Here is a 27,833-nt window from a genome sequence, read left to right as displayed (position 1 = left end):
ATAGAAATGGTAACCAGTCAGACTGCCATCAACCAAGCGCCGGTCCACGTTCCACCGCTTAATGGCGGTGTTTTCAAATCTAGTTCAATTTGGCAAGAGTCGCCGAGTATCAGAGAGTGCCAGGATCTTACCGATCACCTCATCTTGTTGGCTTTAGGGCCCTAGGCAGGGCGGCATCTGTGCCAGGCTCACAGCCTGTTTGGACCTTGACCCTGGGCCACCCTGCTTCTGTCTGATGCTCGTGTGCTTGTCCACCTTGGTCTTCTGCAGCCCCTGTGCTGTTAGGGCCCGACCTCCCCAGCCTGAGCTCTGGGGTTGAAGTAGTGGGTCTGAAGAGCAAATAGACCGAGGGGAAGATTGCACTGTAATTTTCCTTCCGCCGACTCTGCCAAATCACAGAGATGATACTATGCCAAAGGTCAGGCAGCAGCTCGGTCTCCCGGTGGGGAAGGTCCTGTGCATGTGCCCCCGAGGCCAGCACTGCGTCTGACACGCTGCTCAGCCCTTGACCCTTCCGACCTCGGCCCCTGGGCCGTGCACATGGCCAGACTGGTCACTGCAGAACTCAAAGCTGGCGCTGTCACTCCCCAGCTCGGGACCCTGTGGCTTTAGGATTCAGTCCAAACGCCTCGGCTGGTCTGTCTCTAGCCGTCTCCTGCCCTCTGCCTAACGTAACCTCCCTGTGAGACCTGCGTCCGCCCAGCCTCAGTTGGCTCTCTCACCCCCTGGCCTTGCTTCTGCCGTCCTGTCTGCTTGGAGTGCCTTTCCTCCTCAGCCCGTGCCTGTGACCCTTTGTGGCTCAGCGTTACTGGCCTCGGGAAACCCCCTCTCCCCTCCTCCCCACCCACATCCCTGCGTCCCCATATGGAGACACTCCCCTACTCCGTCATCCCAGTCAGCCTGTGTCTCTCCCCACCAAGGCATCCCCAGCGAGGGCGGGCAGAATGTGGCTGCTCTGTCGTTGACGAAGTGACCAACCCGCACACACACGTCTTCAGGGCTCTCCCTCTTCCTGGCCTCTGCTCCCTAGGAGGCCTTGGCCTTGGGCTGGCTGCTCAGACACCAGAGATTGCTCCAGAATACAAATGAAGGTTGAGAAGGTCGATTGCTGTTGTGGAAGCCCATTCTCCCAAGGAGCCATTTAGAAAGGTTAGAGGAAGAACAACAGGTGAGGAGATGCCCTCTGCATGCCAGGGCTGTGTCTGTAAGACATGGAGGGCCGTCTTAGTGACGGCACCAAAAGACGGCGTGGTCCTGCTATTGAACAGGAGTCTGTCCCTGACACAGAGCCGTTGTCTGTCTGTCACTTGTGTGCCCATCTTGCTCACCCTCTTCATTCTGCTGTGGGGGGCATGTGTCTCACTGCCCTGCCGAAATAGGGTCCTGCGCAGTCACACTGTGCTGTGCGCGTGGTCAGGGCATAGGCCCTGGGCTCCCATGATGGGGTGTCCTGGGCCTCAGGTGGCAATCTGGCTCCATCCAGGAGCCTAAGAGCTTTTGTCGTGTGTTGATCACGTTATAGAATCAAAGGCTTGTAGGACTTAAAAGTCAGAAAGGCTATTATAAATAAATGTGTTATTCTGATTTCACTTTATACATAGGAAAACTGAGATCTGAATAACTTAAGTGACTTTCAGAAACACACAAAGTTCATGGCAGTTCTGAGGACTTTAACCCAAATTTCTTGACTCTGTCTTTGCCTTAACTTTCACAGTGCCACAGGGTCCTTTTGCTGGGATTGGGACTGGCCTGCTGGCCGGTCTGCCACGGGCTGGGAGGCAGAAGCCTTGGCTGACTGCCAGGGACTGTTGCACAGGTTGCACACTGCACGGCTCAGGGGTGGACTCTGCGAATGGTACTGTGTGTGGCTGGACTTGGCATTCTTGCCCCCGGTATGTACTAGATGCTGCTATAACCTTCTCTTGGCTTCTTGGGAGCCCAATCCCAATGTTTAGTTGCACGAATCTCCAGCCCCAGCCCACTGCCAGGCCTGCTTCAGACCCCTGGCCTGTGATGATGAACAGCCATGGGTGCTAGGGTTTAGCTAGGGCTGTGATTGGCCGCCTGGCACATTCCATTACATCAAGGCACGTGGGCCTAGTGTGGACTCCTCGGGCCTGGCTGTGGCACGTGGTGTTCTGTGGGCCGCAGTGAACAGGCAGGTTTTCTGGGCTGCCTGGGGGTGGTAGGCCCTGCCCTTGGCCGATCTCACGCCCGTGCACAGTGGTTGACCTCACAGCTTCAGTGGTCTGCCCAGAGGATTCATTAGTCATCCACTCCAGAAAGCTTTGCACAGTGTGGCCCATGACATCATCTTCATGGGGGGAGCTGATCTCCCAGACACAGGCTTCACTCTCTGCAGAAGCGTGCTTTGCCTTTGAAGACGCGATTCCTGCGCCATGGCCGAACTCTGTTAGTCCTCCTTCCACGGGGCCGCTTCTGCGTTCACACGTGTCCAGCACGTGCTACCTCTGAGGGTCCTGCACGTCCTTACCATGGTGCCACTTGGATCCTTATCCCAGAAGCCACTGTGGACTCCTGCTGTCCAGTTGTGTCATTTATTAACTCTGCTAAGAGTTATTGGTCTTCTAGTATGTTAGCTTGTCTTAATCCAGGGTTGGGGACAGATGCAGAGACTCTGGTCCAGTATGGTGGCCCCTTGGGGTGGTAGAAGGAGCAGAAGGGGCCCAAGTCTCAGCTCTGCTACTTTACTGTGTGACTTTGGGCTAGTTTTCTACTTCCTTTCTCTTTTCTGAAAAGATAGGTGGACCGAGAGACCCTTAGGTCTCAAGGTCTGACCATCTGAGACTGCCTCTGGGAGAGGAAATTGTGAACTCTGTGCCATTTTTTTTTTTCTTGTTTTACCTTGTTCTGTTATCAGGTGCATTGTTCTGGGTCTCATGGGCTAAACTGCCAGGCTAAAGCCCTAGGCTTTGTCTGGCAGAACGTGATAAAGGCTCACTCCTCCCCTTTTAACATAAAATTCTAAAAGGACGAACCCAGCAGTCCTGGCCGTGTTAGAATCGAGATGCCGCTCATTCAGCCAGGCCTTCCCATGCCTCGTTTTGCGGACTAGTGGGCTCTGGAACCACGTCGCCTGGGTTCAAGTCCCATCCTGGCTGCTTTGTGGCTAGGAGAGTCTGGGCAAGGGACTGAAGTGCTCTGAGCCTTGGTTTCTCTGTCAAGTGGGCTGCTGCATCGGGTTGTCGTGAGGAATAAACGTGTCAATTCCTACAAAGTGTGTAGAACACTGTCCTGCACTTCATGAAGCATAGTTGGCTGCTACCAGTACCATCATCACTGCAGTCGTCAATAATAACCCATCCCAGAATCTTGCTGGGACATCCCGGTGTCAAGACTTTCGGAACTAGAAGCTTCCTGGCTTTCACCCACCACTTGATGGGAAGGAGCTAGTTAAAAGGCCAGCCTTAGTGGCCATCAGCTGGAAGGTCTGAGCTTGGGCTGGGCTCCCAGGGAGAATCAGAAGGAGTGAGATGATGCTGAGGGAGCCCAAAGTCACCTCCTTTCCCGTAGAAGCCCCCATGGGTAAATTTGCACTGCCACTGGAGGTAATTTCAGGTTTCCCTCAGCTCTGTGTGGTGGCTCAGTGCTGACCAATACACACAAACCCTGGCTGGGGGGTCCCTACCTCCGGTCCTCGCTCTGCTCCTGGAAAGTGCGCCTGCCTCTCCCTCCACATCCGCATGCAGAACGCCTGGCACTTCGCTTGCCCACCCAGCGCATGGCTCCGTTTTAGCATTCGCCAGGCTGTTCTCCATCGTGCTTCGCTGGAGACTGCGCGCTCCCTAGAACACAGCGGCGTCGGGCTCGCTGTCACTGTGGTCCTGGCGCGAGGGTTGCCCCATAAGGGTCTGCTGAGCTAGGACTACCCGAAGCCACTGGTAAAGACGTAGTGAGAGACTGCTCTAGACCCACCCAAGTCGTGTACCGAGGAGGACCGAGGCTTGCAGAGGCCCAGTGTCGTGTGTGTGTGTGTGTGTGTGTCGGGGGTGGGGGGACACGTGAGATTTTTACCCCAGGTCTGGTGGCCTCAGCTCCTACGCTATAACCTCTTCACAGCATTGGCCTCACTCGACAAAGCAGGAAGCTGAGGCCCAGGGAGAAGGGGCTTCTCGCACTTCGTGGGGTACCCCTTCCTCCATCCCAGCTCCCCTAGCCCCACAGGGGAGATCTCCAGAGCAGTCCATTGAGCTGAACGTCCCAGCCCTGCCACAGAGGTTGGCAGCGAGGCTGTGTGGGGCGGGCTCAGGGGCTCAGGGGCTCAGGGACTCAGGGACTCAGGGGCACACGGCTCAGTGAGCAGCCTTTCAGCTGCTGGGGCCTGAGTGTGATGGAGCGAGGCCGGGCATGGACCCGCGCTCCAGAGGCTGGGAAAGAGTTTCCTAGTTTCATCTCTTACCTCATAGAATGCTATGAATGTAGCAAGTCCTGGGTGCGTGGTAGCTACTGTTATTTTAAAAGTATTGAATGTGATATTATTTATTTTCATCTTTACTGTGATTAATCTCTCATTGCAATTCCCAGCTGCGTAGCTGCGTCATCCTCCTTCCCGAAAGATAGCATTGGTGTCGGAACCTGTTTCTGGCACAAATAGGGATACGTAGGGTTGAAGAAAGGGAGAATCTGATTACTTAGCTTCCCTCCCTTCCTCCCTCCCTCCCTCAACTTGTTGTTATGGGAAATTTAAAAATACTTGAGAAGAGAGGCTGTGGCAGCACACTCCCACGCACTGTCACCGTCACCCAGCTTCGCGGTTAGCAGCCCCGTTTCGTATATACGCCTCACCTAGCTTTCTGCCCTGCCCCCGAGCTGGGTTATTTTGCAGCAAATCCCAGGCATCATATTTAATCTTTAAGTAATTTCAGTCTGCATCTCCAAAAAATGAATCACCACTTTCTGAAAAGGGATCTGCAGGCGTTTCGGGGGAGTGGGCCAGAGCCCCCATGACTTCCTAGGAATTGAAGAACAGGAACTGAGTGCCCGCTCTCCTTCCCTGTAAGGAGCAGGCTGGCCGGCTGCAGCTGGCATGGTAGAGTGTGTCAGGACCCCAGCTGTCTGCAGAGGCGCGCTCCCTGGAGCCCCGGCAGCTGTCAGTCGGGGGATTCTGTTGTGTTCCAGGCATCAGCAGGAAGGTTGACCCCGGCCAAAGCAGCCCAGTTGCTGATCCTGGGTGCAGAGCTGGCGTGTCCTTTGCTTGGTCTGCTGGACGGGCCAGCGCAGGATGAGCTCGGCGACCCTGGACCGGGTCAGATTGGCCTTGAGAGTCCCTGTGTTGTAGGATTATGAGAATCCCTTTTGTTTTTATATCTACCAACTCCTTTCATATCTGTGATCTCTTTGTTGCCCACAGCAGCTCCCTGGGATAGATTTTATTCAAGACACATAGTTCATAGACAAGGAAACAATCTGAGAGATCCGCTGTAGTTTCTTTTTCACAGACGTAGAGTGAATGGCAGAGGCAGAATTTGAACTCAGGATCTCTACCTGCATGAAGAGGAAACCCTTGCCTTTCACTCCCTGCTCATTTCCTGTCCATGAATGGAACTGCAGAGGAAATAGCATCTCTGGTGTTCGTCTCGGTCTTCTCATTTGGCTCAGATTCTCGGTGGGGGAAAGCTTGACTCTCCCCCAGCCCAAGAGAAGGTCTGGTGCCCCTCTTGGCATCATCATCCCATGGGCAGGGAAGGGAGGGCACCTGGCTGGTCACTGCCCCTTTGTCCCCTCAAACAACAGCATTCTCTAGACCTCCTCCTGGTCCTGCTCGCCTGGGGCTGTATATTCCTGATTTCCCCTATTTTCCGTCTGCTTACAGCCAGGCTCCCTTGTGTGAGGCTCCAGAATCCCTTCCTGGGTGTTCGCAGCAGGCCCTCCAGGGAACATGTGTTTGCCGTTTGCCATGGAGACAGTTTGGGCCTTTCTTCCTCTGAGTGGTGATAAAATGGTCCAGGGCACTCACCCTTCCAGCAGTTTGGTAATTCTAAGAGACTTGTGAAAAATGCATGAGGCTGCGATACAATAGATAAGCTGAAAAGCTTGGAAGAAAATCCACTTGTGGATAGTGGGGGGATTGGAAAAACTCTTTCTTTCTTTGCCCTCTCTGTTCACGTCCCAAAAGAGATCATGTTTAGGAATAATTCTTCTGTTAACGCTGATGCTTTCATCCCTGGTCAAAAGCTTGTTGGAGCCTGCTTGTCAGATATATTCCCTTTTGGTTTCTTCTAGCTTCTTTCCCTCATGAGTTTGGCTTAAATTCACGTCTTAATGATCCTGAGTTCCCTCTTTAAAGGTCACTGCCCCGAAGCATGGAAGTGGAACCAGAACCAGCAGCTCCTCTTCTTGGGACTAGGGGGGGATTTTTGAGGGGGAGGAAGGAGCAGGTCCCTGTTTTATGTGACTCAGTCATTGGGGGAGACTTGGGCCAGCCCATCGAGCGAACATCTCTGAGCATGTGTGTGTCCCTTCCCTACCTGTCACGCCTCTAGCAAGTAGCTGTCTGTCCTAGACAGCCCCCGTATGTGGCCTCGAAGTCTGCCTTTACAACCCCCGAATGTGGCCTCGAAGTCTGCCTTTACAACCCCCGTATGTGACCTCGAAGTCTGCCTTTACAACCCCCGTATGTGACCTCGAAGTCTGCCTTTACAACCCCCGTATGTGGCCTCGAAGTCTGCCTTTACAACTCCCGTATGTGACCTCGAAGTCTGCCTTTACAAACACTGGCCCTCGCTTTTCTCCAATTTAGACTCAAATCAAGGATGAGGAAATTAACACCCAGAGGAACCAAGCGGCTTGCCCGAGGTGACACCAGGAGGTGATGATAGCGGAGCCTGGCTTTCTCGATTCCTGGTCCCTTACTCTTCCCTCTATACCAGGCCACCTCCCAGGGTGTCGGGGGTTCGGGGGTGGGGCAGGTCAGTGCTTGTAGTTACTAATCCAGAACGTGAATTTGTCGGCCAAGGTTATGGATCCAGCAGAGCAAAGCCTAAAAGGCTTTCTTTCATCCCTGTGTTCACGGCACCCCGCACGACGCCCTGGGCACAATCGATTAGGTGAAGTTTGCCGAGCGGATGACTTTTTAAGAGGAAGAAGTTCATAGGATTTCACGTGTGTGAGTCTTGGTGTTTCATGAAAGCCAGGCTCTTACGGCAGCGTAGGCCCGGTTCAGAGGAACGGGCTCTGATGAGGGATGGTGCTGACGGGTAGTCGCCGATGGGGAGCCTGCAGTGGAGAGGTGCAGGCACCCAGGTGAGGCCGAGGCGTAGGACAGAGTTCACGGGGCACGGCGCCGTGGCCTGAGGGATAAGCCTTCCTTAGAGATGCCTTGCAGCTCGTCCCTTCGTCCCCTGGGGGTGACATAATGGTCTCTCCGGCGTCAGCTGCTGGGCCTGTTTTGTCAGAGTAGGGCAGTGGGCCTGTTTCTGAGCTGACTTGCCTTCAGTCATGTCAGGAATAGGAGGAGGAAGCAGTGACGGTGGCTTTCGTTTGCACTTAGGCCTACAGAAGGTGTGTGCGGGAGAGGGCCTGCCGAGGGCCTGTAGGCCCCGTGGAGTTCATGGGTGTGGGATGGGAAGAGGGCTCCCCACATTTGTGCACTGGCCACCCTTTGGGAACGGAGACTTCTTTTTAAACATTCAGAGACGAAGACACAAACGAGCCCATAACCAGATCCTCTGGTATGAGCACAGTGGGGAGCAGGTCTCAGGGGAGAGTAGATGGCTTTTGTGTTTGAGAGCCCTTAAAAATGATTACTAGGAACCAAAATAGGTTCACTGAAAAGAAGAATAATTTTAAATGGAGCTTTATTTTTGTTGATAAAGCTTACTAGAAAAGAAGCATTATGGCTTTTCCCCTGGCCTTTGCGAATCTCCCAGGCTGATCTCGTAGACTGGGTGAGGAGGAGGGTGAATTAAGCTGGTATCTTCATTCTTCGGGGCGGCCATAACAAAGTACCACAGACGGAGTGGTAAAAACAACAGAAGTTTCTCCACTCACAGTTCAGGTCGCTAGAAGTCTAAACTCAAGGTGTCTGCAGGGTTGGCTCCTTCCGGAGGCTCTGAGACTCTGTCTGTGCCTCTCCCGGCTTCTGGTGGTAGCCGGCAGCCCTTGGCCGACCTTGCCTTGTGGCTGCGTGACTCCCGTCGCTATCTTCCCATGGCCTTCTCCCTCTGTCTCTGTGTCCAAATTCTCCTTGTCTGAGAGACACCCGGCTCAGCATTGGATTAGGATCCACCCTGATCCAGTATGACCTTATTTTAACTTGATTACATCTCTAAAGACTATTCCCAAATAAGGCCATGCTCGGAGGGACCGCAGTCTAGGATGTGAACAGATCTGTTGGGGTGTGTGTGTGTGTGTGTGCGTGTGTGTGTGTGTGCGTGTGTGTGTGTGTGTGTGTGTGTGCGCGCTCACAACTCAACCCACAATGACAACAGCTGCCGAGTGCTTTCTCACACCCAGTCTTTCCCCGAGCCCTTCCCTGTTACTCCAGCATTCCACATTTTTATCCTCGGACTCACAGAGTTTTAGAGCCAGAGAGACGGCCTCCTTCACCGTGTCGACCCGACAAGCTCCTGCTAGCCCAGTGGTGTGGCTCGGGGCTCCTGTAGTCACAGAGGCGACTAGTAGCAGGGCCAGGGCCCCCGTGTTCTTCTCCTTGAAACCTCTTTCTCTGTCTTTTGTTGAATTCCGTTACACATAATAGTTTCTCATTCCCTATGTGCCCCAAGAATGCAGGCACTTCCTTAGAGACCGACTCTGTCAGCCCCTCCTGCGGTTGAGTCCACCGTGAGGTCAGCAGGTGTTAAATGAGCCCTCCCTGGAGCAAGCCCTCGGGGGCCAGCGGTTGCCCTGGGCGGTCGCCCGCGCCTCCCCACAGACCTCCTGGTCAGTCTGGCATGCCACTCCCTGCTGGCCCCGCCTTAAAGTCCATGTGGTGCCGGGTGGTGGCCCACGCTCATGGAGCGGAATCCACACGTGGCTTCAGGTGACGGTTTATCCAGGGTTCGGATGAGCAGGCCAGACCCTGGTCGCTCTCGCTTTCTTGGCCCTGTTTTCTCAGCATGGGCTCCATTTTGAGTTGTGGCTCCATCAGGCCTCTCCTTCAGACCCCGAAGTGGCTGCTCCCAGCCGCCCAGGTTCTGTGCTTCCTCTTCCCAGGAAGGAGTGTTCTTCCCCCAGCCTTCTCTGAAAGGGTTCTGAGCCTGCCACTGGACTGACTCGGGTCCCGTGTCCTCTCCTGAGCCAGTGGGTGGTCCCCGGGTCCACAGTGCCCTGATTGGTCTAACCAAAGTCATGTGATCCTGAGACCACGTGACGCCCGAGACAGAAGTGGGGGCTGATGGGGGGAGTGAGAAGACAGAGATGGGTTTGGGGCGGGCGTGTGGGATGAAGTCGTGCTCGTCACCTTGTTTCAGCACCAGCCTCCCCGATCTCACCGGAAGGAGTGTGTTTTCCTTTCAGGAGTACATTGATGCCCACCCCGAGACCATCGTCCTGGACCCCCTTCCTGCCATCAGGACCCTGCTGGACCGCTCCAAGTCCTACGAGCTCGTCCGGAAGATTGAGGCCTACATGAAAGGTGTGGACACAGGCGGCTCCGCTCTGTGGCAGGCGGCCCACTGCTGGGGTGACCAGGCGTTCATCGGGCGGGGCGGGGCGGGGCAGGGTCTGGTCTTTTTAAGCATGCTGGGACAGGAAGCAGTTGAATCTGGGGTGCGGATGGTGAGGGTGGCGCACGTTCTGGGGATGGGGAGGTTTTCCCCCTCCTCTGTGGCCAGCAGAGTCAGGACGTAAAAGCCCAGAACGCTCTTTGGGACAGTGGCTCCCGCCACTTCAAGATGCTTTTGTCTTGTTTGCTTGAAGCCGCGGAGTGGCAGTGAAGTGTCCCCAGGACAGTGAGAGTGGGAGCGTGTGGGGACAGTGCAGCGGCAGGCGGGCTGGTGGGGCTGTGTGACCGGTGGAGGAGACGAACAGAGAAATTGAAGGGCTGGTGATCAGACGCATGGAGCTTTGTAATGTGGCGGCTGGACCTCGTGGGTACGCCATGTTCTCGCAGGCAGGAGCCTCCCTCTTGGATGCAGGAGCCTCTCTGGCCAGTGGCAAGCTCTTGTCCCTAGTCCCTGAGGGCTCACCCTCCCCGCCTCCTGGGCAGGGCAGCTCTGGAGAAGCCCACGGCCTCTCCAAGGTGTTCGTTTCTGTGAGGCCAGTGCGTTGGAGAGATGCAGTTACGCCCTAGTTCTCCTTGCCTGGTCCAGGCATTCCCTGCCGAGAACTCTCGGTTCGGTTTTAAGGAAATGTGCTTTGCCTGTGCCCTGGGGCCATGTGAGGAGTCATCCTAGGGGTAGGAGAGGCAGCCTCTGCTTCTGCCATCCAGACCGGGAGTGCGGCCTATCACGCTGCCTCGAACCCTGATCTGGATGGTGACTTGGCTCACAGGACCATTATGGGAATGAGAATAGCATTTATTGGGTATGTACCAGGTGCCTGGTATTGGGTTAAGCCTTCTCTTATATTCTCTGTTCCGGGGCTCATAAAGGGGGCACAGTCATTCTCCCCAATTTCATAGATGAGTACTGGGGGGCTTGGAGAGGTTAGCAGACATGCTGACACCACGCAGCCTGTAAACAGCAGAGCCAGCATCCAGCCAGGTCTCAGGCTCCCCAGCTCCTAACCCCTGAGCTTGACTTTCATATCCATGGCCAGAGGGCCCTGGATCTAGCAGGCACCTGGCATGAGTGTTGGTGAGTCCTTGGTTCCCTGAGGACTTCATCTTGCAGAAGAGCTGGGTGCTGGACCTGGCCGTCCTTGGGGGTGGGGGTGTAGGGGTTCCTGAGGCCTTGTCTCTGGCTACTTGGCCTTTGGTGGTGTAGAGCATGGCCTTCCTGGGGGCCTCTCCAGCGGGCAGGCTTTCCCAGCGTGCCAGCACCCTTCCCTCCTTGGATCTGCAGTGGTCTGTGACGATGTCAACCTCGTTTTTCTGTGTTCGTTGCCTGGGTCCAACCAGAGCCTCCAGATGAGAAGGAAGCTCTGTACCGATGTTTAGGCTGAATGTTGGTTCTGGAAGGGAAACCTGCTTCTTCCTGAGAGGTGTGTGTGTCAGACGCCAGCTGCGTGTGAAGGGGCAGGAGATCGTAGTAGAAGATGTGACGTCTCGATGCGTGGGAGGAGGTGCGGGTCAGCGGCCAGGTCTCATGTTCTCACCAAGTCCAGTCGAGGAGTGATGGTTGCGACGGGATCAGGGCACCTTGAAGAAGGCTTTTTCAGAGCAAAGAGCATAGGCTTCTGGGGGAGATAGACTGAGGCTGTGTCCGAATCTGGGCTCTTGGTGCCTTCTGGTCTTGTCCAAGTCCCTTGACCAGACCCTGCAGTTTTCTGTAAGATGCGGATACCAGGCGGTTTATCTATGGGGTCCAGGCTTGGGATAACCGGGATGCTGTCTGATGCAAGTAGCACGGGTCCCAGCCCATTGGGGCTACGCACGAATGTCAGCTGCCGTTGCTGATCCCCTCACGATGGAAGGGGCGAGGCATCTGTATTGGATCTTGGAACTTGTCTTGATTTTATGGCCAGAGATTCAGGACCAGGGCGTCAAGGGTGAGCCCGGGTTTGGAGTGTGAGTGCGCATGGTCTGAGGAGCAGGGAGGTGGCTGTGGGCTGGCCTGCAGGGTACACAGGAAGCAGGGCTGTCCCTGGTGGGCGAGTATTGAGGAAGTGACAGCCTGGACCTCCCAGACAGGGCAGGGGTGTGAGCAAAGCGGGGGAGAGCTGAAGTGTGGGGTGCCTGTGTGGATCAGAGTGGGGGACCTGGAGCGCCCTCCCGCAGCTGTAGGGACTTCCTTCATGGGCGCCACTGAAGGCATGTGAGCTGGGCGTGAGGAGATGAGAGCACATTGCAGACGTGGCCTGGAGACAGGTTCGGATGGCCATTGCCTGTGTCTTGTTGTGAGGGTGACACACCCAGCCGTAGGTGTGAGAGAGGGGTGACCGGGCTCCCAGTGGAGAGAGAATCAGAACCCACTCTGCTGGCTTCAAGAAACTTCAGACCCCAATGTTGTCCCCTCAGGAGCCGCCCACTAAGGGGACGCCCCCTCCAGGCCTGGCAGGAACTTGTGGACCGAGCCCTACAGACTGGTCTGGCACGAGGCCAGCGGGAACTGTTGTGTGGGTGGCCGTGGCCGCCGCACCCTGGGTTCTCCTTATCGTGCTGGCCGAGCCGTGCTGGCATTCTTCCAGCAGGGTGGTCACAGGCTGGGACTTCCTGGGGCCTTTTCCTGCCCACCCGGGCGCTGTTCACGCTGAAGCACGTCGGCTCCCACCTCCCAGCCTCCCTCCAGAGGCCAGGCAGACACAGGGGACCGTCACATACCTGGTGCTCCCCCACCCCACTGCTGCTGTTCCTGGAGGCTCACAGCCCCGTTCTACGAGCTGCAAATGGCCGTAATTACCCTTTCAGTTGCTCAGACAATTAAAGCCGTCCAAGTGACACCGCTTTTGTGTTGGGAGAAGGGGCTTGGTGCAGACTTCCTGGGGTTGTCGCCGTGCCCCATGCCGAGGCAGCTCTGCCTGTCTGCAGAGAGCCGGGGCACCTGCGTGGAAGACAGGGCGGACAGGAGGCTGCTGCGGGGAGGTGGCCAAGGCTCCCTGCTCTGCAGTGGGGGTGGGCCGTGCCGCAGGGGAGGGTCTCCCACGAGTAGCAGGCAGAGCGCGTGGACTGGGATCCACGCCCTGCGGGCCGGGCCGTCTGCAGGCCATCGGCTGTGGGGGCCAGGTGAGACCTGCTGCCTGGAGCTCCCAGCCCCACCTGCGGTCACCGCCATCTCAGCGCCCCGTTCCCTGAGCTTGTCTTCTCCTAAGTCAGAGTTTGGAGGGGAAGCCGGGGCTTGTCTCTGCCTCAGACCCATCCTTCGTCAGTCTCAAATCTGCCGATTCGGTTATTTCTAAAGTTGCTTCATCAACAGAGACCTGAAATCACTGTGGTTTGCATGAGATAGAACTTCATTTTTCTCCCATGTAAAAACCCAGAGGAAGGTCACCTGGTACTTACTGTGTGGGACAACAGGGACCCAGGCTTCCTCTAGCTCATTGTGTCGTGTGGCCCTCCTGTTCCAAGGTGGTGCTAAAACTGTAGCTGTCACATCCAAGATCTAGATGTTAGGGTGGAGAGGGGGGACTAGAAAAAAAGAAGCGAGTTGTCCTTAGGAAAGGTTCTAGAAGCTACGACCTGCTGCTCTGTTCACACATCATTGGCCAGAGCTTAGCCACACACTGAGCTGCAGGGGCATGGGGCGCATGGGCTTTATTCGAGCCGTGTGCCCAGCTGAAATCGGGAACTTTGTCACCATGGAAGAGAGGGAGAATGAGTTTTTGGGGACAACTAGCGGTCTGCCACCCTAACTTCTTAGAAGTGGATTCCTGCCTGGGGAATCCATGGGTGAATGACTTGGACTGGCCACTTCCCCTCCTGCTGGCTGGGGAGTGTGGCCTTAGCCTGTGACCTGAGCAGTAAGTCCCTTCCACACAGCTGCTCCAAACAGCATGAGGTCAGTAGGCTTGCAGAGCGACTCACCCCGGGGAGCCTGGGCCACAGGTTTCCCTAACTGATGACCACTTCTGGGTGGGGCTGTACCTACACCCCTTAACCAGAGGCACAGATGGCGCTGAACCTGGATCTAATTCAAACCAAGTGCAGGAGTGGCCTCACACAGCACAGGAGGGAGGAGCGGGGCTGCGTCCACAGCCAAGGTCGCCACACACACCTGCAGACCTTTTCTCTCCCTGGTGTCTGCTCTGCGGCCCAGGCCTGGAATTCTGAGATGGAAGCCCCGAGACCCAGGCCTGGCTTTGCCACCCCAGGCTGAGCGATTCTGGGCAAGGTTCTAGCCACCTCCTGAACCACTTGAAGTGATGTATGGGAAAGTACCTGGGCTGTGATGGTATGACACAAGTTTGTCCCTGTGGCCCTCAGGACAGCAGCTAGGGAATAGGGAAGGGTCTCAGGCTACAGAGCAAAGGGCTGAGAAGGCCCTTTGAGCTGATGATGGCTGCGGGTAAGGGGTGACTCTCCCATTCTCCTTTTCCCAGAGTCTCCCACACATGTGCTCTGGAGGTGACAGATGGCCGTCGGTCACCAGATCTCCCTGGGGGAGGGGTGTGCACACCACAAATCGAGCGTTTCCGCTTGTGGTTTTATGGGAATTTAATCAGTGCTCATCTAGGAGGCTGTCGGGAGGCTGGATTGAAACGGAGTAATCTAGACACCAAATGAAGAGAAATTAACATTCCTCAGGGTCCCCGCGGGGGGTGATTCTCCACACAGCATCTGCCTCAGGTGTGTGCTGAGTTGGGGGGCCTCTCAGAGGTGGGGGGGTGGCTGTCCTGTTCTCCCTTGGCGAGCTGCAGGGGCTCTGGGTGGGAGAGGTGAGGGCAGGGAGCGGGGCTGGAAGTCCCCTGCACCGTGTGGCCCGTGCAGGTCACTTTTCCCCTGCGCCGGCTTCATCAGCGCTCAGGCGGGCACGAGGCAGCGCTCACTACACGCCAGGCGCTGCTGGAAGCGCTGTGTGCGCGTAGCTCATCTCATTCTCCTGTTACGCTGCGAGCGAAGCGTTGCTGTCAGCAGCTGCGTCGAGCGTAGTCACTTAAGGCCACGGAGCTGCTAGGGGCAGAGCTGGGATTTGAATTCACGCCTGGCTGTGCTCTTAGCCAGCGGTTCTGAGCTCTGACTCCCAAATCTCATGTGTACTGCCTCCTCCACCCGCACTGCCCCTGAGCCTGACAGCGGGTGGAGAAGGAGTGGGACCGAGTCCCCGATGCAGCTGGAGGCTCTGCTGCCCAGGGCCAGTGGTGCCCAGAGCCTCTGGTGCTGTCCACACTGCCAGCCGGTACTTCTTTCGGGCGCCCTCTGGTGTCCAGGCGATGTCAGTGACCAGAGAAGTTCTCTGGTGTCCAATGGAGAGACTACCAGCTTTGCTTCTAATGGTCATTGAGTCTCTGTCCCGTATGGTTATGGAGGAGACAAAAATCCTGCCTGTGCTTGATGAGGGCAGCAGCCTGTGTGGCGTGGAAAAGAACAAGGCTTTGGTGCTGACCGGCCTGGGCCCAATCTCAGCCCCCTTGTGTGGCCTGGGGAGCTACTGGCCCTCCAAGTAAGTCCTTTCCTCCCCTGTGAGGCAAGGCTGCCATCACCACCATGCGGGGGCGGGGGCAGGAGGTCTGGCCCCCTTCCCTGCGGCGAGGTGGTCCGTAGTTAGGTGCCCTGATGCCGTCAGCTCCTCTCTTGGTCCCGCCAGGCACTCAGGTCTTGGGTGAGAGGAAGTGGCAGAAGCTGGTAGTGGGCAGCGGGGCCCGGAGTCGAGGAGGACAAAGAGGAAGGGGGTGTTTGCCCCCCCGAGGACTGCCGCTCCCGAGTCGGGACCAGCTTCTGGCCCTGGTTCTATGCAGGAGGCTGGAGGTTTGGATCAACTTGCCACGAAAATGCTTCACACCTTGAGTAGGCTTCTGAGGACTTGGCCCCTATGGTGCCTCCATGAGTGTCAGCCTGTCCTACCCATGGGGCTGAGGCTGAGAGGACAGTGTGCCCCACCAAGGGGTCTGGTGTGAGGGGGATGGCACCAGGCCAGAACCAACGCCTGGAGCAGGTGGCTATGGAAGGGGCACAGGCCCGTGAGCTAAGGTGATGGCAGTGCCTTTGGGTGGCTGCTTGGCTTCTGGTTCCCCTCCTGGACTTTGGCATGTGTGAGAGAAACACTGTCTTGGTTTTCATGTCCGCCACTTCCAGCCACTGAGGCAGAGACTTCCTGTTCAGATGGTGGTGGGTCTGCGGAGTAGGATGGTGCTTTGGGGCCCACGTCAAACCACGCCCGCCCCAGGGCGGCTGGAGCACCAAGTGCGGGCCAGGCTCAGGTAGGCTCCTCTTCGACGTTTGGAGGCTTCTGGGCCTGAATCCCAGCCTCGTCCTGGGGGGAAAATGCTGATTAAATTGTGACACACCGTCAATAATGAAACATCTCAACCTTAAAGATGAAAAGTGAAAAAAAGAAACTTGTGTCTTAGAATCGATGGAATAGAGCAGTGATTTAGGTTTTCTCGCCCTGTCGGTTACGAGTCTCCCTCCCTGTTTTTGTAGGGCTTCTGGAAGAGGCCCGCTCCACCCACACACTCTAGAAATGACCGGGTCTGCGTGCCTCCTGAGGGCTGCTCACCTCCAGCACCTCACAGGTCTGCTCTCTAGTCTCGTGTCCACAGGCGGGGCCCTGATTGCTGGTGACTCACACCTGTTTGACCTGGACCGTACTTCCCAGAAGCCGCCACTCACAACAGCATGGAATCCATCATTCTGGACCCTTCTCAGACACAAACAAATGCATACGTGCTTTAAAAAAAAAATAGAAGGATCATGTTACATATGTTCTCATAAAACTTGTTTTTTTCTCGCTTTAATAGTATCTTGGCTTCTTTCCATGTCAGCCCATAAAGATGATGGAGATGAGGTCTGCTTTGTCCTTTTTGATGGCAGCATTTTAGCATGTGGATGAAGGAATCATAATTTACTCAATTATTTTGGGCTTGTAAGGTCATTCCGTTTGATTTGGGTTTTTTAAAAAAATAAACCGGGCTGCAGTAAACATAGATCTTTGCATATTTCTGTAAAATTCCCTACAAGTAGTATTTCTCAGTCAAAGATTATTATAAACATTTCCCAGGTTGGCAGATATTGCTGGATTGTTCTTCAAAAAGTTTCAACAAATTTACTCCTAATGGTGGCCGTCTGCTGGGGAAATGGTACCTATCTTAATTTGCATTTCTTCCACTATGGGCAAAATGGCGCATTACTTCATGTTATTCAGCCTTTTGCATTTCTTCTGTTTGAGTCTTTTCATGTCGTTTGCCCGTTTTCCGTTGGGTTGTTGGTCTTTTCCGTGTTGATTGGTTAGAGCCCTCTGTGGATTAAGGCAGTTGTCTCCTCCTTTATAAGCAAGGACTGTTTCTTCGATGGAAGTTTCATTTTTGCCCTGGAGCCAAGCTAACATTTTCTGTTCTGCTTTTAGAATATAATATGTACTGCCAGAGAGAGCACTTCAAATATTATTTTTAAAATATCTTGCAAACCAAAAAGGCTGTTGCGCTTTGGGAGTCGGAGCTGAGTGGGGGCAGCGAGTGTCCGCCCGGCTCTGGCAGGAGCCGTAGATCAGCGGGAGCGGCTGCTACGTTGGTCCGCATTTCCAGCAGCCGTTTCTGTAAGCTGGAACGGGGCTCAGAAATGCCCGTGTCTTCACCTGGGCCTGTGTCTGGTGCTCCTGGCCTTTGAACATGCCAGTGCAGACAGCACTCTGTTCCCTCGAGATGAAACGGGTCATTAGCTAAGTCGGATGGAGTAAAATAAAATGGCTTATGCAGTTGACCAGAAGAAGGTCAGACTGGGGAATGTCTCCCTGTCCCTGCCCAGAAGCAGCCCCTTCCCAGTTTCAGGCTGCTTCCCCATCTTCCGGTGTTATCCCATGCATGACAGCGCACCTGGTGCCGGGAGCTGAGGATCAGGCTGATGGCAGGGAGGTGGCAGCTGCAGCAAGGCCTTAGGGCCCCTCAGGAGCCACTAAGGAGCAAGGTAGGGCCTGCAGCCACTGGTGGAATGCTGGCAAGTTCCGCTTGCCCGGGTTGCCTTTCAGGAATCCAGTTCCCTGTGGGCTGGTCCTTCCGCCTTGATTAGCCCCCAGGACCCCCTGGCTCTGTCTGACGGCAGTGCCCGAGCATGCGGGCAGGGCCTTCTCTCCTCCCTTATTCCACAGGAGGTACTAGGAAGGAGACCTGTGTCCTATGCCTGACACTCATGAGACAATCCTAGCTCCTGAGGAGCCCTCAGCCCCATCGTAGGTTCAGAATGGTCCCCCCTGGTTGTTGGCTGGACTTCAGGGGGCAAAGGGGGAGCAACCCAACTCCAACTGATACCTGTGCAGCTTACCTAGTGCTTATTCCTGCGTCTGGCATGCAGTCCTAGCATGCAGGTGCTCATGGTGGCTTGTTTAGTCCTCACTAAACAAGCTAGCTGGGGAGTAGGTGCTGCTGTTATCCTTATCTTGCAGATGTGGAAACTGAGGCACGGAGAGGCAGCCTGACCAGGGTAAGACAGGGGACCTAGGCTTGCAATCCAAGCACTTAGCCCACAACCACGCACACCTACACCCTACGAGGGGTGAGGAGGTGTGTGTGTGTGTGGGGTGTGTTTGTTTTTGGTGTGACTGACCGCCCTGGCTGGTAGATCACCAAGGGCTGTCCATGAGTCAGGCTCCTCAGGGCATACTGGCTCCAAGGGCTGGAACATTTCATGTCTTAAACGAAACAAAACGTGTTATTTTAATTTCATCTCATCTGGGGCTGTGAATGGGTCTGAAGATACACATGACCTGTCAGCCAATTGTTCCCACCCTTTTGAAGCCCAACACAAGTGCCCCCTGTCTCTCCCCCACCCCCCAATCCAGCTAGTGAGCCTCAAAGGGCCCTCTGGTTACAAGAAGACATGAGTCACCAACTGTAAAGGGAATGCAGAATGACTGTGGAAGTAGTGTTAGGGGACATGTGGGGACAGAGCAAGGGACAGTCCCTAAGTGTAACTGGCAGGGCATCAGCAACTGAGAGCAGACATTCCGACTTGTCTGAAGGAGGGTGGGGACCCCGGGTAGTGAGGATGTAGCACCGCATGGGGCACGTGCTTTGATGGGATGCTGGGGCCCTCCCTGGCCTGGCCGGTGGACAGGGCATTGCAGTGTGGACAGTGGGAGCAGGGAGTCGTAGTGAGGGCAGGGGATGCCCTCTGCAGGCCCAGGTCTAGACTGGAGACCAGTTCCAACTGCCATTTCCTGCCATCCAGGCCCTTCCTGGCTGCCTCCTCCTGGCTCAGGTCTGTGGTGCCTTCCCAGCCCCACTCGACTGTTCTGAATTACTGGGTGGCTGCCATCATTAGGAGCCAAAAAGCCACTTAGGTGGTTTTCAGGGCTGCTGTCACACTGAAACTTGGTTCCCCCAGAAAGCACAGGATGTCTTTCTCTGTCTAGAATTGAAGATCACATGGCTCCTGCCCCATAACAGTGTACTAGCTGGGGAATGTGACTCTGGACTATCAGGTGCTGAATGAGTCATCAACACTGGAGCCTGCTCTCAGGGCTTTGTCCATTCAAGTCTATGGCCACAGTCATCAGGGCTGTGCCAGACCAGCAGCGCCACTTGATGGCCAGTCTAGAAGCTGCAGGCCTTTCTTTCCCTGTCGGAGTTGGTTATGTGGGCTCCATGCTTCCTTTCTTTTGTGTCCAGTGCTTACAGCTCATTTTTATTTCATCTCACAATTTATCTCATACGTTTATCCTTGTCCTAGAGGTGGTTCTTGGTGACACCTGCTTCCTCTGAGCAGGCTGGGCCATGCGTAATGCCTGGTCCTGAACCCCAAGGATCATACTGGCTGCTCGCTGAGTCAGAACCTAAACGTGGAAATTTAATAGGGTGCAGGAGCTGAGCAGCCAAACAAGGTATCGATGCACGAGAGAGAAGGTTCTAGAACAAGCGGAACTGCTAGGAGACGATGCCAGGTGAGGTGGTGCTGGGAGGTGGCATCGTTGTAAGACGGCTTGTTCTCGAGGGCTTTGGGGAACTTGAGCAGTGGTGGGACAAGTGGGTTGTTGCCATGGAGGTGGGGAGCGGTGAGGGGACCACCCGCTGGCGCCAGGGTTGGCTGGGGTGGTCTGGGTTCCGCGTTCCGAGAGGGGCTGGGAAGAGCACTGGTCTGCTCGGCCGCCATACAAAATGCCAGGGAGTGGGGGGCATAAGCAACAGAAACTGATATTCTCGCACTTCTGGAGGCTGGAAGCTGGAGATCAAAGTGTCCGCGGGGCCGGTTTCCCTTAAGGCCTCTCTCGTGGGCTTGGAGGTGGCTGTCCCTTTCCTCTGTCTTCTCATGGTTGCCCCTCTGTATGTATCTGTCTTAATCTCTTCTTATAAGGACCCTCATCGCTTCGGGTTAAGGCCTCGCTGTAACTCAGTCACCTCTTCAAAAAGGCCCCGTCTCCCGAAAGTCCCATTCTGAGGTACTGGGGTTTGGAAGTTCAGCCTGTGAATCTGGGGGGAAGGTAAACAGGGTCAGAGGCCGAGAAAGGCTTTCTTCACTTGAGTAGCTGTGGACAGTCCTTGAGCTGAGAGCCGCCTCATCATACAGGCGGGAGCTTTAGAAAGACGATGCAGGCTCCGCCGCTGTGTGTGGTTTGGGTGAGGCGGTGGGCGAGAGGCCGGGCAGGGTGCCGGGAATCCGGTGGTTTGTTGGGGAGAAGATGGTTATGGGGTGAGCGTGCCAAGGAGGGGATTTTTTACTTAAACTCCAGGAACATTAGGCAGGCAGCTGGGAAGAAGCCCCAGCACTGGGCCACAGCACTGATCCTGGCTGTGACCCGGGAGGATGGGCTGAGGTGGTGGGTTGTGCTGGGCAGGCCGGGGCCGCAGCAGCTGCCCAGACCCTGGGGTGGGGCTGCCCCTCCCAGAGGAAACTGTGTTCCGGGACTATTGTATAAATTAAAAGTACATTTTCTAAGTGTGGGGAGTGGGGCACAGCCCTGTGAAGTAGGTGCTGTTGTCTTCCTTCCCCAGCGAGGAGGCTGAGGCAGGTGGAGTTACTCGGTCGGGGGCCTGCAGCTGATGGAAGGTGGGGCCGGGATATCAACCCAGGCAGCCTGAGTCCCTGCAGACACCCCGCCTCCACCCTCCCCGCCCGGGATACCAGCCTGTGTGGCGCGGACGCGTCGCTAGTTGCCGAGGTGGGCAGCGTAAGGCCCTGGTCAAGCCCGGCAGAGGGGCCTCCTCCGAGGAGGGAGAAGGAGACGTCCTGACCGGAGCCCTGGGTGAAAATGGGGGTCTCCCAGGCCGAGAGGGGCTGGAAGAGAGGACTCACAGGGCCGGGGAGCCAGCGTGTGCGAGGCCCAGGGCTTGCAAATCAGGGCGCTCGCTTTTCCCAGCTCTGGGGAGATCGAGTGAGAACCTGAATCCCCTCCTCCGCCTGCTCCGTCAGTGACACAATGGGTCTCCTCGCCCTCCCGAACAAGTCTGTTTCCTGCCATTCACTGTGGGCCCTTGGGAACAGGGAGTGGCCCAGGAAAGGAGGACCCAGCTCAGCTCTGACAGGTAGTGGCTTGGACCCCTATATGTGGGTGCCCTGTGCCGAGATGCCACTGGCCCTGTGGGAACCCGCTTTTTGATGTGGGCCATCTCTCTTGGGCCAGGAGAGGTGGGAACCCAGGCCAGTATTTAGTTCATTCGCTCGTTTGTTGGGGATGTGGCCTTGAACATGACAGACAGGGCCGCTGCTTCAGGCAGCCCACATTCTGCCCGAAAGGAAGGAACCCACATCTGTGTCTTTCTGGCTCCGGCAAGAGGATTCGGACAGATGGAAACCACTCACCTTCACCGAGGCCCACTGTGATGAGGGCTCCATGGGCCCTCCACGGTCTTTCTAGAATGCGGTTAGAAGTCTTGCATCCTGAACCACTCCCTCCCTGGCACCAGACCTGGGGCCGCTGCCACCTGACAGCCCAGCTCTGGGGGTGCTGGGGAGTCCGTGGCTAGAGCTCTGAGCCATGCACTCTCTCCTGGCCCTGCTTTCAGGTTGGGGTGCTCCCTTTGTCTCTGCTCCTGCCTCTGTTGGGAGCTGGGCCTGGCAAAGGGCCCCTTGCCACCACCTGGCTCATGGTGGCACCTGGGCCCAGACTCCCCCCTTGCCAAGCGAGGAGATTGTGAACAGACGTCAGCACCAAGGTGCTTATCTGTGCCCCCAGAAAGGGCTGGCTCCTTTACCTGGCATTTCACAGATTCTGCAATGTTTTTCCTTCTCCCTCATCCTCGCTGCAGCTCCATCAAGTGGATGGGACTGGCTTATGACCCCCATTCTACTGGTCAGGAGTCCAAGATCCGAAAGGCCACCCGGGTTGCCAGGGCCCAGGGGAACTGCTGGAATTGCATGCGGGTTCGGGCCCAAGGCCAGGGCTTTGGCTCACCATGTTATGCACACGCCTTGACCCCAGCCCCTGGGCCAGCCTGTCTCCGTGCCTCACTTGCTCTGCTGGGACCCGCTGGCCATGGAGTGACCTTATGTGCCCGGTGGGATCATTCACCATGTGACCTGTCATCCTCCCTCATAAAACTACTGCCCAGATTTCTGAAAGTGGGACCGGGGCTGGACCCAGTGAAGTGCCACAGTCACTTTGCGGAACAACATGACACTGTGGCAAGAACCACAGAAATGTCAGTTCCCACGGGTGCTGAAACCCACTTCTGGGAACTTGGTCTGTGGAAATAATTTACCATGAGCACAAAACCTTGTGTATGAGAGATGCTCATGAAGCCCTGTCTACGGAGAAGGAAAATTGGCACAAACGTAAATATCTAACTTTAGGGGAAATGTCACCAGTCGGGTGACCAGGACATGCAAACTCATGGGAAAATATTGATGGCAGCGTTCAGTAAAAAACAGTTAAAAAGGAAAGTTTAGTCACGACCGTAGCAAAGTAGATAAACAAGATGCTTGTGCGGGGGAAAGTCCTTCAGAGAAGTAAAAGGCCAGGCTGAGAGGGGACGAACGTGGCTGACGTCTCATTTTCCAGTGGAACACACCCTGGGTAGGACAGGCCTCGGGGGGAGCAGAGGGAGCCCACGTAACAGTGGCGCGAGGGCCTTTGCACCAGGTGGCGCAGGGACATGCCGACCGCAGGCCCGGATGCCGGGGGAGCCGGCCTTGTGCGTCAGGGCGCCGTCAGCCCCTTCGCTCGGCAGGTGTTTGTCGAGCACATGCTGTGTGCCAGGCGGTGTTCTAGGCGCTGGGCCTGCAGTGGCCAGCAAACCCCACACGCCCCCGCCCTCGCCGAACTGACGTTCTAGAGAGGGGGACGCCCGCGGTGTCTTAATGCTCCCCGCGGCATGTTCCGGATGCGGGGTCGCCGCGGCGCAGCACCAGGCAGCGGGCTCCCGGCCCCCCGGGCCCCTCCTCTGTCTTCCGTCTCCCCTCAGCACGGCCTTAACTCCCGGGCGTCATGCTCTCCTGGGGTCCTGCGTGTCCTCAGGGACTGTCCCTGCCCCCGGGTCTTATTTTCATCGGGTATTGTCTGGGTGAAGACGTTCACCCTGTTCAAGAGAAGAGACCCGAGGCAGAGTCTTGTCAGCCGTCCCCAGGCCCAACACCACCAGTGCTCGGCCAAGGCTTCCTTCACAGCCACTGAGGAGGACCTGCCCTGCCAGCACCATGCTGGACCCAGGGACAAAGCCAGTGAGGGTGCGGCCCGGCTGCCAGCACCCCCGGAAGCCAGACATGGACCGGTGGCCACTGTTCAGGGTCCACCTGCTCTCCGTGGGAGTCCCCAGCTGGCCTCGCCCAGCACTGGGAGCAGCTGCCATTGCGGGGGCCTGTGAGCGCTGCGTGGCTCCCATTGTACACACAGTCGAGCGAGGCCCAGTGGAGTTCATTCGTCTGCCACAAGTTACCGCTCACGAGTCGTCTGGCCCGAGTTCGAAGTCAGGCTTCAGAGCGGCGCTTTCTTAGTGCCGTCTGCCCTTCTCTCCCACCTTCAGTTGTCCTTTCGTATCCACCTGTTTGTCATTGGTCTTTGTCGTCTTGCTAGTTCTGTAGCAGCTGCCACCAGCCAGATGAGGGTGTGGCCACCTGGCAGAGTGCATAGGGCAGTGGCATGTGACTTGGGATGCCTGGGTTCTTGCCCTGGGCCTGTGACTTGTGGATGTGGCCTTGAACTATTCTCTTCCACTCTTTGGACTCAGATGCGCTTGGGACATCTCCTAGGCCCTCCTGCTTCGCATTCTCGGATGACGGTGTCGGGGAGGGATGACAGGGGTCTTTCAGTTTCCCAGGGGCTGATCTTTCAGCTCTTAACAGAACACAACCCACCATCTAACTAAAAAAAGCCTCTTTCCAACTCCCATCCAGAAATAAAGACAGTAGATAAATAAGCAACAGCAGCCTTTTTCAGGGAACCAGAAATAGCCTCCCCGGCTCCCAGTTGCTGCCTTATAGAAAGAGTCTTTGTCTCTGTCTGGGGAGAAGAGCTGCTGGCGGTGTCGCGAGTTTCCCATGGTTGAGCTGGCGGAGCCTCTGCTGTCACGGTCCCTCACCCACCACGGTGGGGCCGGAGTGTCCGCTGCTATCAGGGCACTGGCTTCGCTGCTGCAGGGCCTGGTTCCTTCCCCGGTCCTCCTGCTCAGCCAGGCGCCCTCTGTCTACAGGCTGGACTGATGATGTCACTGTCCTCGGTCCAGTCTGCGTGTCGAGTCGCAGCATGTCCTCATGCAGGGCCTTTGCGGAGGCCGTCCCCTCGCTGGGAACCTCCCTCCCCGAGATGCACGCCCCTTCACTCATCCTCCCAAGTCTTCGCTCAGCGAGGTGCTTCCCGATCGCACCCCCATCTGCGCTGGCACCCCCTTGCACTGCCCCTGTTGTTTCCTGCCAGCACCCATCTAGCTGTCCATCGTACTCATCAGCCTGGTCACCCGGATGTGAGCTCCACCGGGGCAGGGGTGGCTGTGCGCATTCACTGCTGCGTCTCTAGCTCCGGGGCGTTAGTTGAGTCTCAGCACGTTTTTTGTGTTTTTTTGTGTGTGTATGTGGTGAATGGTTGTTGAACCCAAAATAGGAACAGGAGTAGTTTGTAATTGACTGTGATTTCATGGGCATGTCAGGATGATTTGGGCTTCAAGTAGCCGGAAAGTGCCTCAAGCAGCTAAGACCTTATGGTCTGCTGTACCTCAAGTTCAGAGAGCGGGCAGGCCCCAGGCACAGAGCAGAGCGAAGGTCACAGGTCCCTGCCAGCCTCTGCCTGGTGGGCTCAGGACTGCTTTCACCCAGGGCTGGCCCCCTGTTGGATACGAGTAGTGGGAGCAGACACCCCGGTCTTGTTCCTGATCTTAGGGGATGCGCCCAGCCTTTCACCATAAGTGGAATGTTTCTGTGGGTTTTTGTAGATGCCCTTTAATCAAGTTGAAGACATTCCTTTCAATTCCTAGTTTATTAAGTGTTGTGTGTGTGTGTGTGTGTGTGTGTGTGTGATGAGAGCGTGTTAAATTTTATCAGATGCTTTTCCTCCATTTGTTAGTAGGACTGTGTAGTGGGTTTTTGTCCTTTACTCTGTTCATATGAAGTGTGAACATGCTAGGGAGTCCATGGTCAGTGGCACAGTCTTAGAGCCAGCTGCCCAGATAGGAGCCGCCCAGCTGGACCACTTACTCACTGTGTAACTCCGCGCAGGGGACTTCACTTCTCTGCGCCCCCGTTTTCCAGATCTACAAAATGGGGGTGACGGTACTTCCTCGTGGGGTTCTTTTGAGGGTAAACAAGGTGCTCTGTAGACTATGTAGAGCAGTGCCTGCCACATAAAACAAGTGTGATTTATTGAGATGTTGGCTCTTGGCGGTGACATTATGTGAAAGTTTTGATGGGCGGGGTGGGAGGAGACGCTGAGGTGGGCATCGAAAGGCAAATCTAAAATCCAGGCTGACTCACCTGCTCTGAGAAGCCTGGTGGTCGGGGGTCTGGCAGCTCTTAACAGGAGGAGGCCTATTTGCCTCCAGCAATCTCTGAAGCTTCCTGGGTGGGGTGGTGGGCCAAGGTGGCCTGGCCTCTGCCGCCCTAAGCCTGTGTGCCACAGCACCCTCCGGTTTGTTCAGGCCGCGAGTGTCACGTTGTTAGGGCTGGCTGCAGAGGCTGGGTTTGCAGCAAGAGCCATTGCACAGATGCCTCCTCTCTCCTCGGGCATGGACGGGCCTGCAAGCCCCTCGCCAGCATTTGCACCCCAGCTCTGACTCTGGGCCAGGGGTGCAGAAATGGGGTCTTCTTGAGATTAATGGTTTGTGGCTGAGAGCCAGGACGTACCCCACTTCAGTCTTCCTGACTTCTGTTTTCCTGACCTGCCTGTGAGCCTGGCTCCTCGTCCTGGCTTTATTGTTGACCGTCACGTGACCTTGGGCAAAGACTGCCTCTCAGGCCTCTTTTTCAGCATCTGTCCGTGCAGGCACTGCCATAGCATTCGAGGACTCAGTGGGTGCTCTGTGCGTAGGGCCTGCAGCACTGTCTGCCAGGGCTCGGCCAACACCAGCTCCAGCCCACCCTCCTGGGGTTTGCTAGAAGCTCTGCAACCCCGAAATCTGCCAACACTCTTGCCTATTTGGAGTTTGGACTTTGTGGGGAGGGGGGCCAGGAGGCAGATTCAATGTGCCCTGTGCGATTCTTGGCCTTCGTTTTTATGAGCTGGTAGAGGCTGGACTTTACCTTGAGTTTAATGTACTGGCCTCCTAGCCAGCCATGTAGCTAGAAGCTGTTGGAGACAAGCCACTTTGCTTGTTTACTTTGGTTTGGTTTTCAAGTTTGTGGGTGGTGACCACCCGCACCCTACTAACGTTCAGCCTTTCCTGGCCCCTGTGTCCAGAAGTACAGGGAGGTCCTACTTCCTGAGGACCTGGTGGTCTGATCGGGAAGGGGACTGGACAGGACATGGTACTAACAAGCCAGTAGTGTGATTTAACCATCACTAGCCAGTCAGTGCACTTTGTCACCCCACAAATTTGCCCTCATTCGGTTGGTGCCTGGCACCAGGAGTGTCCTGATGAACAGAGCAGGCTCAGCTCTCAGAGCTTTTCAGAAAATGAAACACACCTAGAACCCACTGGGTGGGCGCCCAGAGGAGGTGGACGCACCCTGAGATGCGGGCTCAGGGTGGCCCAGGTGTGCTAGGTGGGAATGAAGGCATGGAAAGAGTTTGGGGCTTGGCAGGGGCTGTGAGCCTGGTGGCTGCGTGGGCTGGAGAGGGGAGGAGGGTGTGCTTGAGAGGAGTCAGGAGGCAGCACCGAGCCAGTGGCGGCTGCTTCTGTGTCAGGAGCTCCGTCTCGTTCTCTGCTTTCCCTGAGGCGGTGAGCGGGTGGGGAGGAATGGCTGTGGAGCCATGGTCACGGCCACGGTCACGGTCATACTCTTTTCTCTCCCGGCCTGGGCTTCCTCCTTGTGGGATTAGTTTGCAGACTTAGAGGGGATGCGCGCAGAGGGCGTAACTTTTGGCTGGACGCGTGGTAAGAGGCTGGTGTGCAGCCTCAGTTTTGTGGTGGGGAAGCCTTTAAAGAGCCAGAGTTTATTGAGTGAAAATTCGGCTTACGAAACAGTATCCTTTTGTGAAACTCTGTATAAATGTGTATCTGAGCCTAAATAAAGGGAAGGAGGTGGTGGGAGTGCGTGTGCTTCCACTTTTCTTTGACGTCCGATTGTATAGTTATCATGTTGGTTTTATAATTACAGAAACGTTATTAGAAAATGTAGTTAATGTTATTGTTGTCGTGTGTGTGAATGTGTGTGTGAGTGTGTTCACACATGACTGCGGAGTTTGGGGCGTCGGATCAGGAGAGCAGGGGCATCGAGGGTGGCCCCCGGGGAGGCGGGTCTGTCCCAGTGAACGGGCCGTGGGCGTCTAGCGGGCAGGTGTGCTGATGCAGGTGTCTCCTCTGTCCTCAGATGACCGGATCTGCTCGCCGCCCTTCATGGAGCTCACGAGCCTGTGCGGAGATGACACCATGCGGCTCCTGGAGCAGAATGGCCTGGCGTTTCCATTCAGTGTGTACCGCGCCCCGGGCACCCATGGGCTTCACAGGGCTGCCCACACCCACACCCCAGCCTTGAACTTCCAGAGGGCGGATGAGAGCCTTCACTGCCGGGGTCCCGACCCCACACACTGGACGTGGGCCCTCAGGTGGTGTTGACCCAAAATGCTCCTCCGCCTGGCCTGGTGGTGTCAGTCCAGATCACCCTG

At 56.1% G+C, this 27,833-nt stretch overlaps 1 protein-coding gene across 1 annotated transcript in view; it reads left to right on the top strand.

Moving 5' to 3' along the window:
* Positions 1-27,833, top strand: part of ITPK1 (inositol-tetrakisphosphate 1-kinase) — an 85,597-nt gene that overhangs the window by 39,213 nt on the left and 18,551 nt on the right. Inside the window, exons 3-4 of the mRNA XM_023538366.1 lie at positions 9,478-9,595; positions 27,539-27,778. Of these exons, the coding sequence (XP_023394134.1) occupies positions 9,478-9,595; positions 27,539-27,778 (358 nt within the window). The remainder of the gene's footprint in view (positions 1-9,477; positions 9,596-27,538; positions 27,779-27,833) is intronic.

Source organism: Pteropus vampyrus, unplaced genomic scaffold (genome assembly GCF_000151845.1).
Source record: "Pteropus vampyrus isolate Shadow unplaced genomic scaffold, Pvam_2.0 Scaffold219, whole genome shotgun sequence".
NCBI classification, from domain to species: domain Eukaryota; kingdom Metazoa; phylum Chordata; class Mammalia; order Chiroptera; family Pteropodidae; genus Pteropus; species Pteropus vampyrus.
The sequence above is the reverse complement of the archived record's forward strand: the minus strand, read 5'-3'. Positions and strand labels throughout refer to the sequence as shown.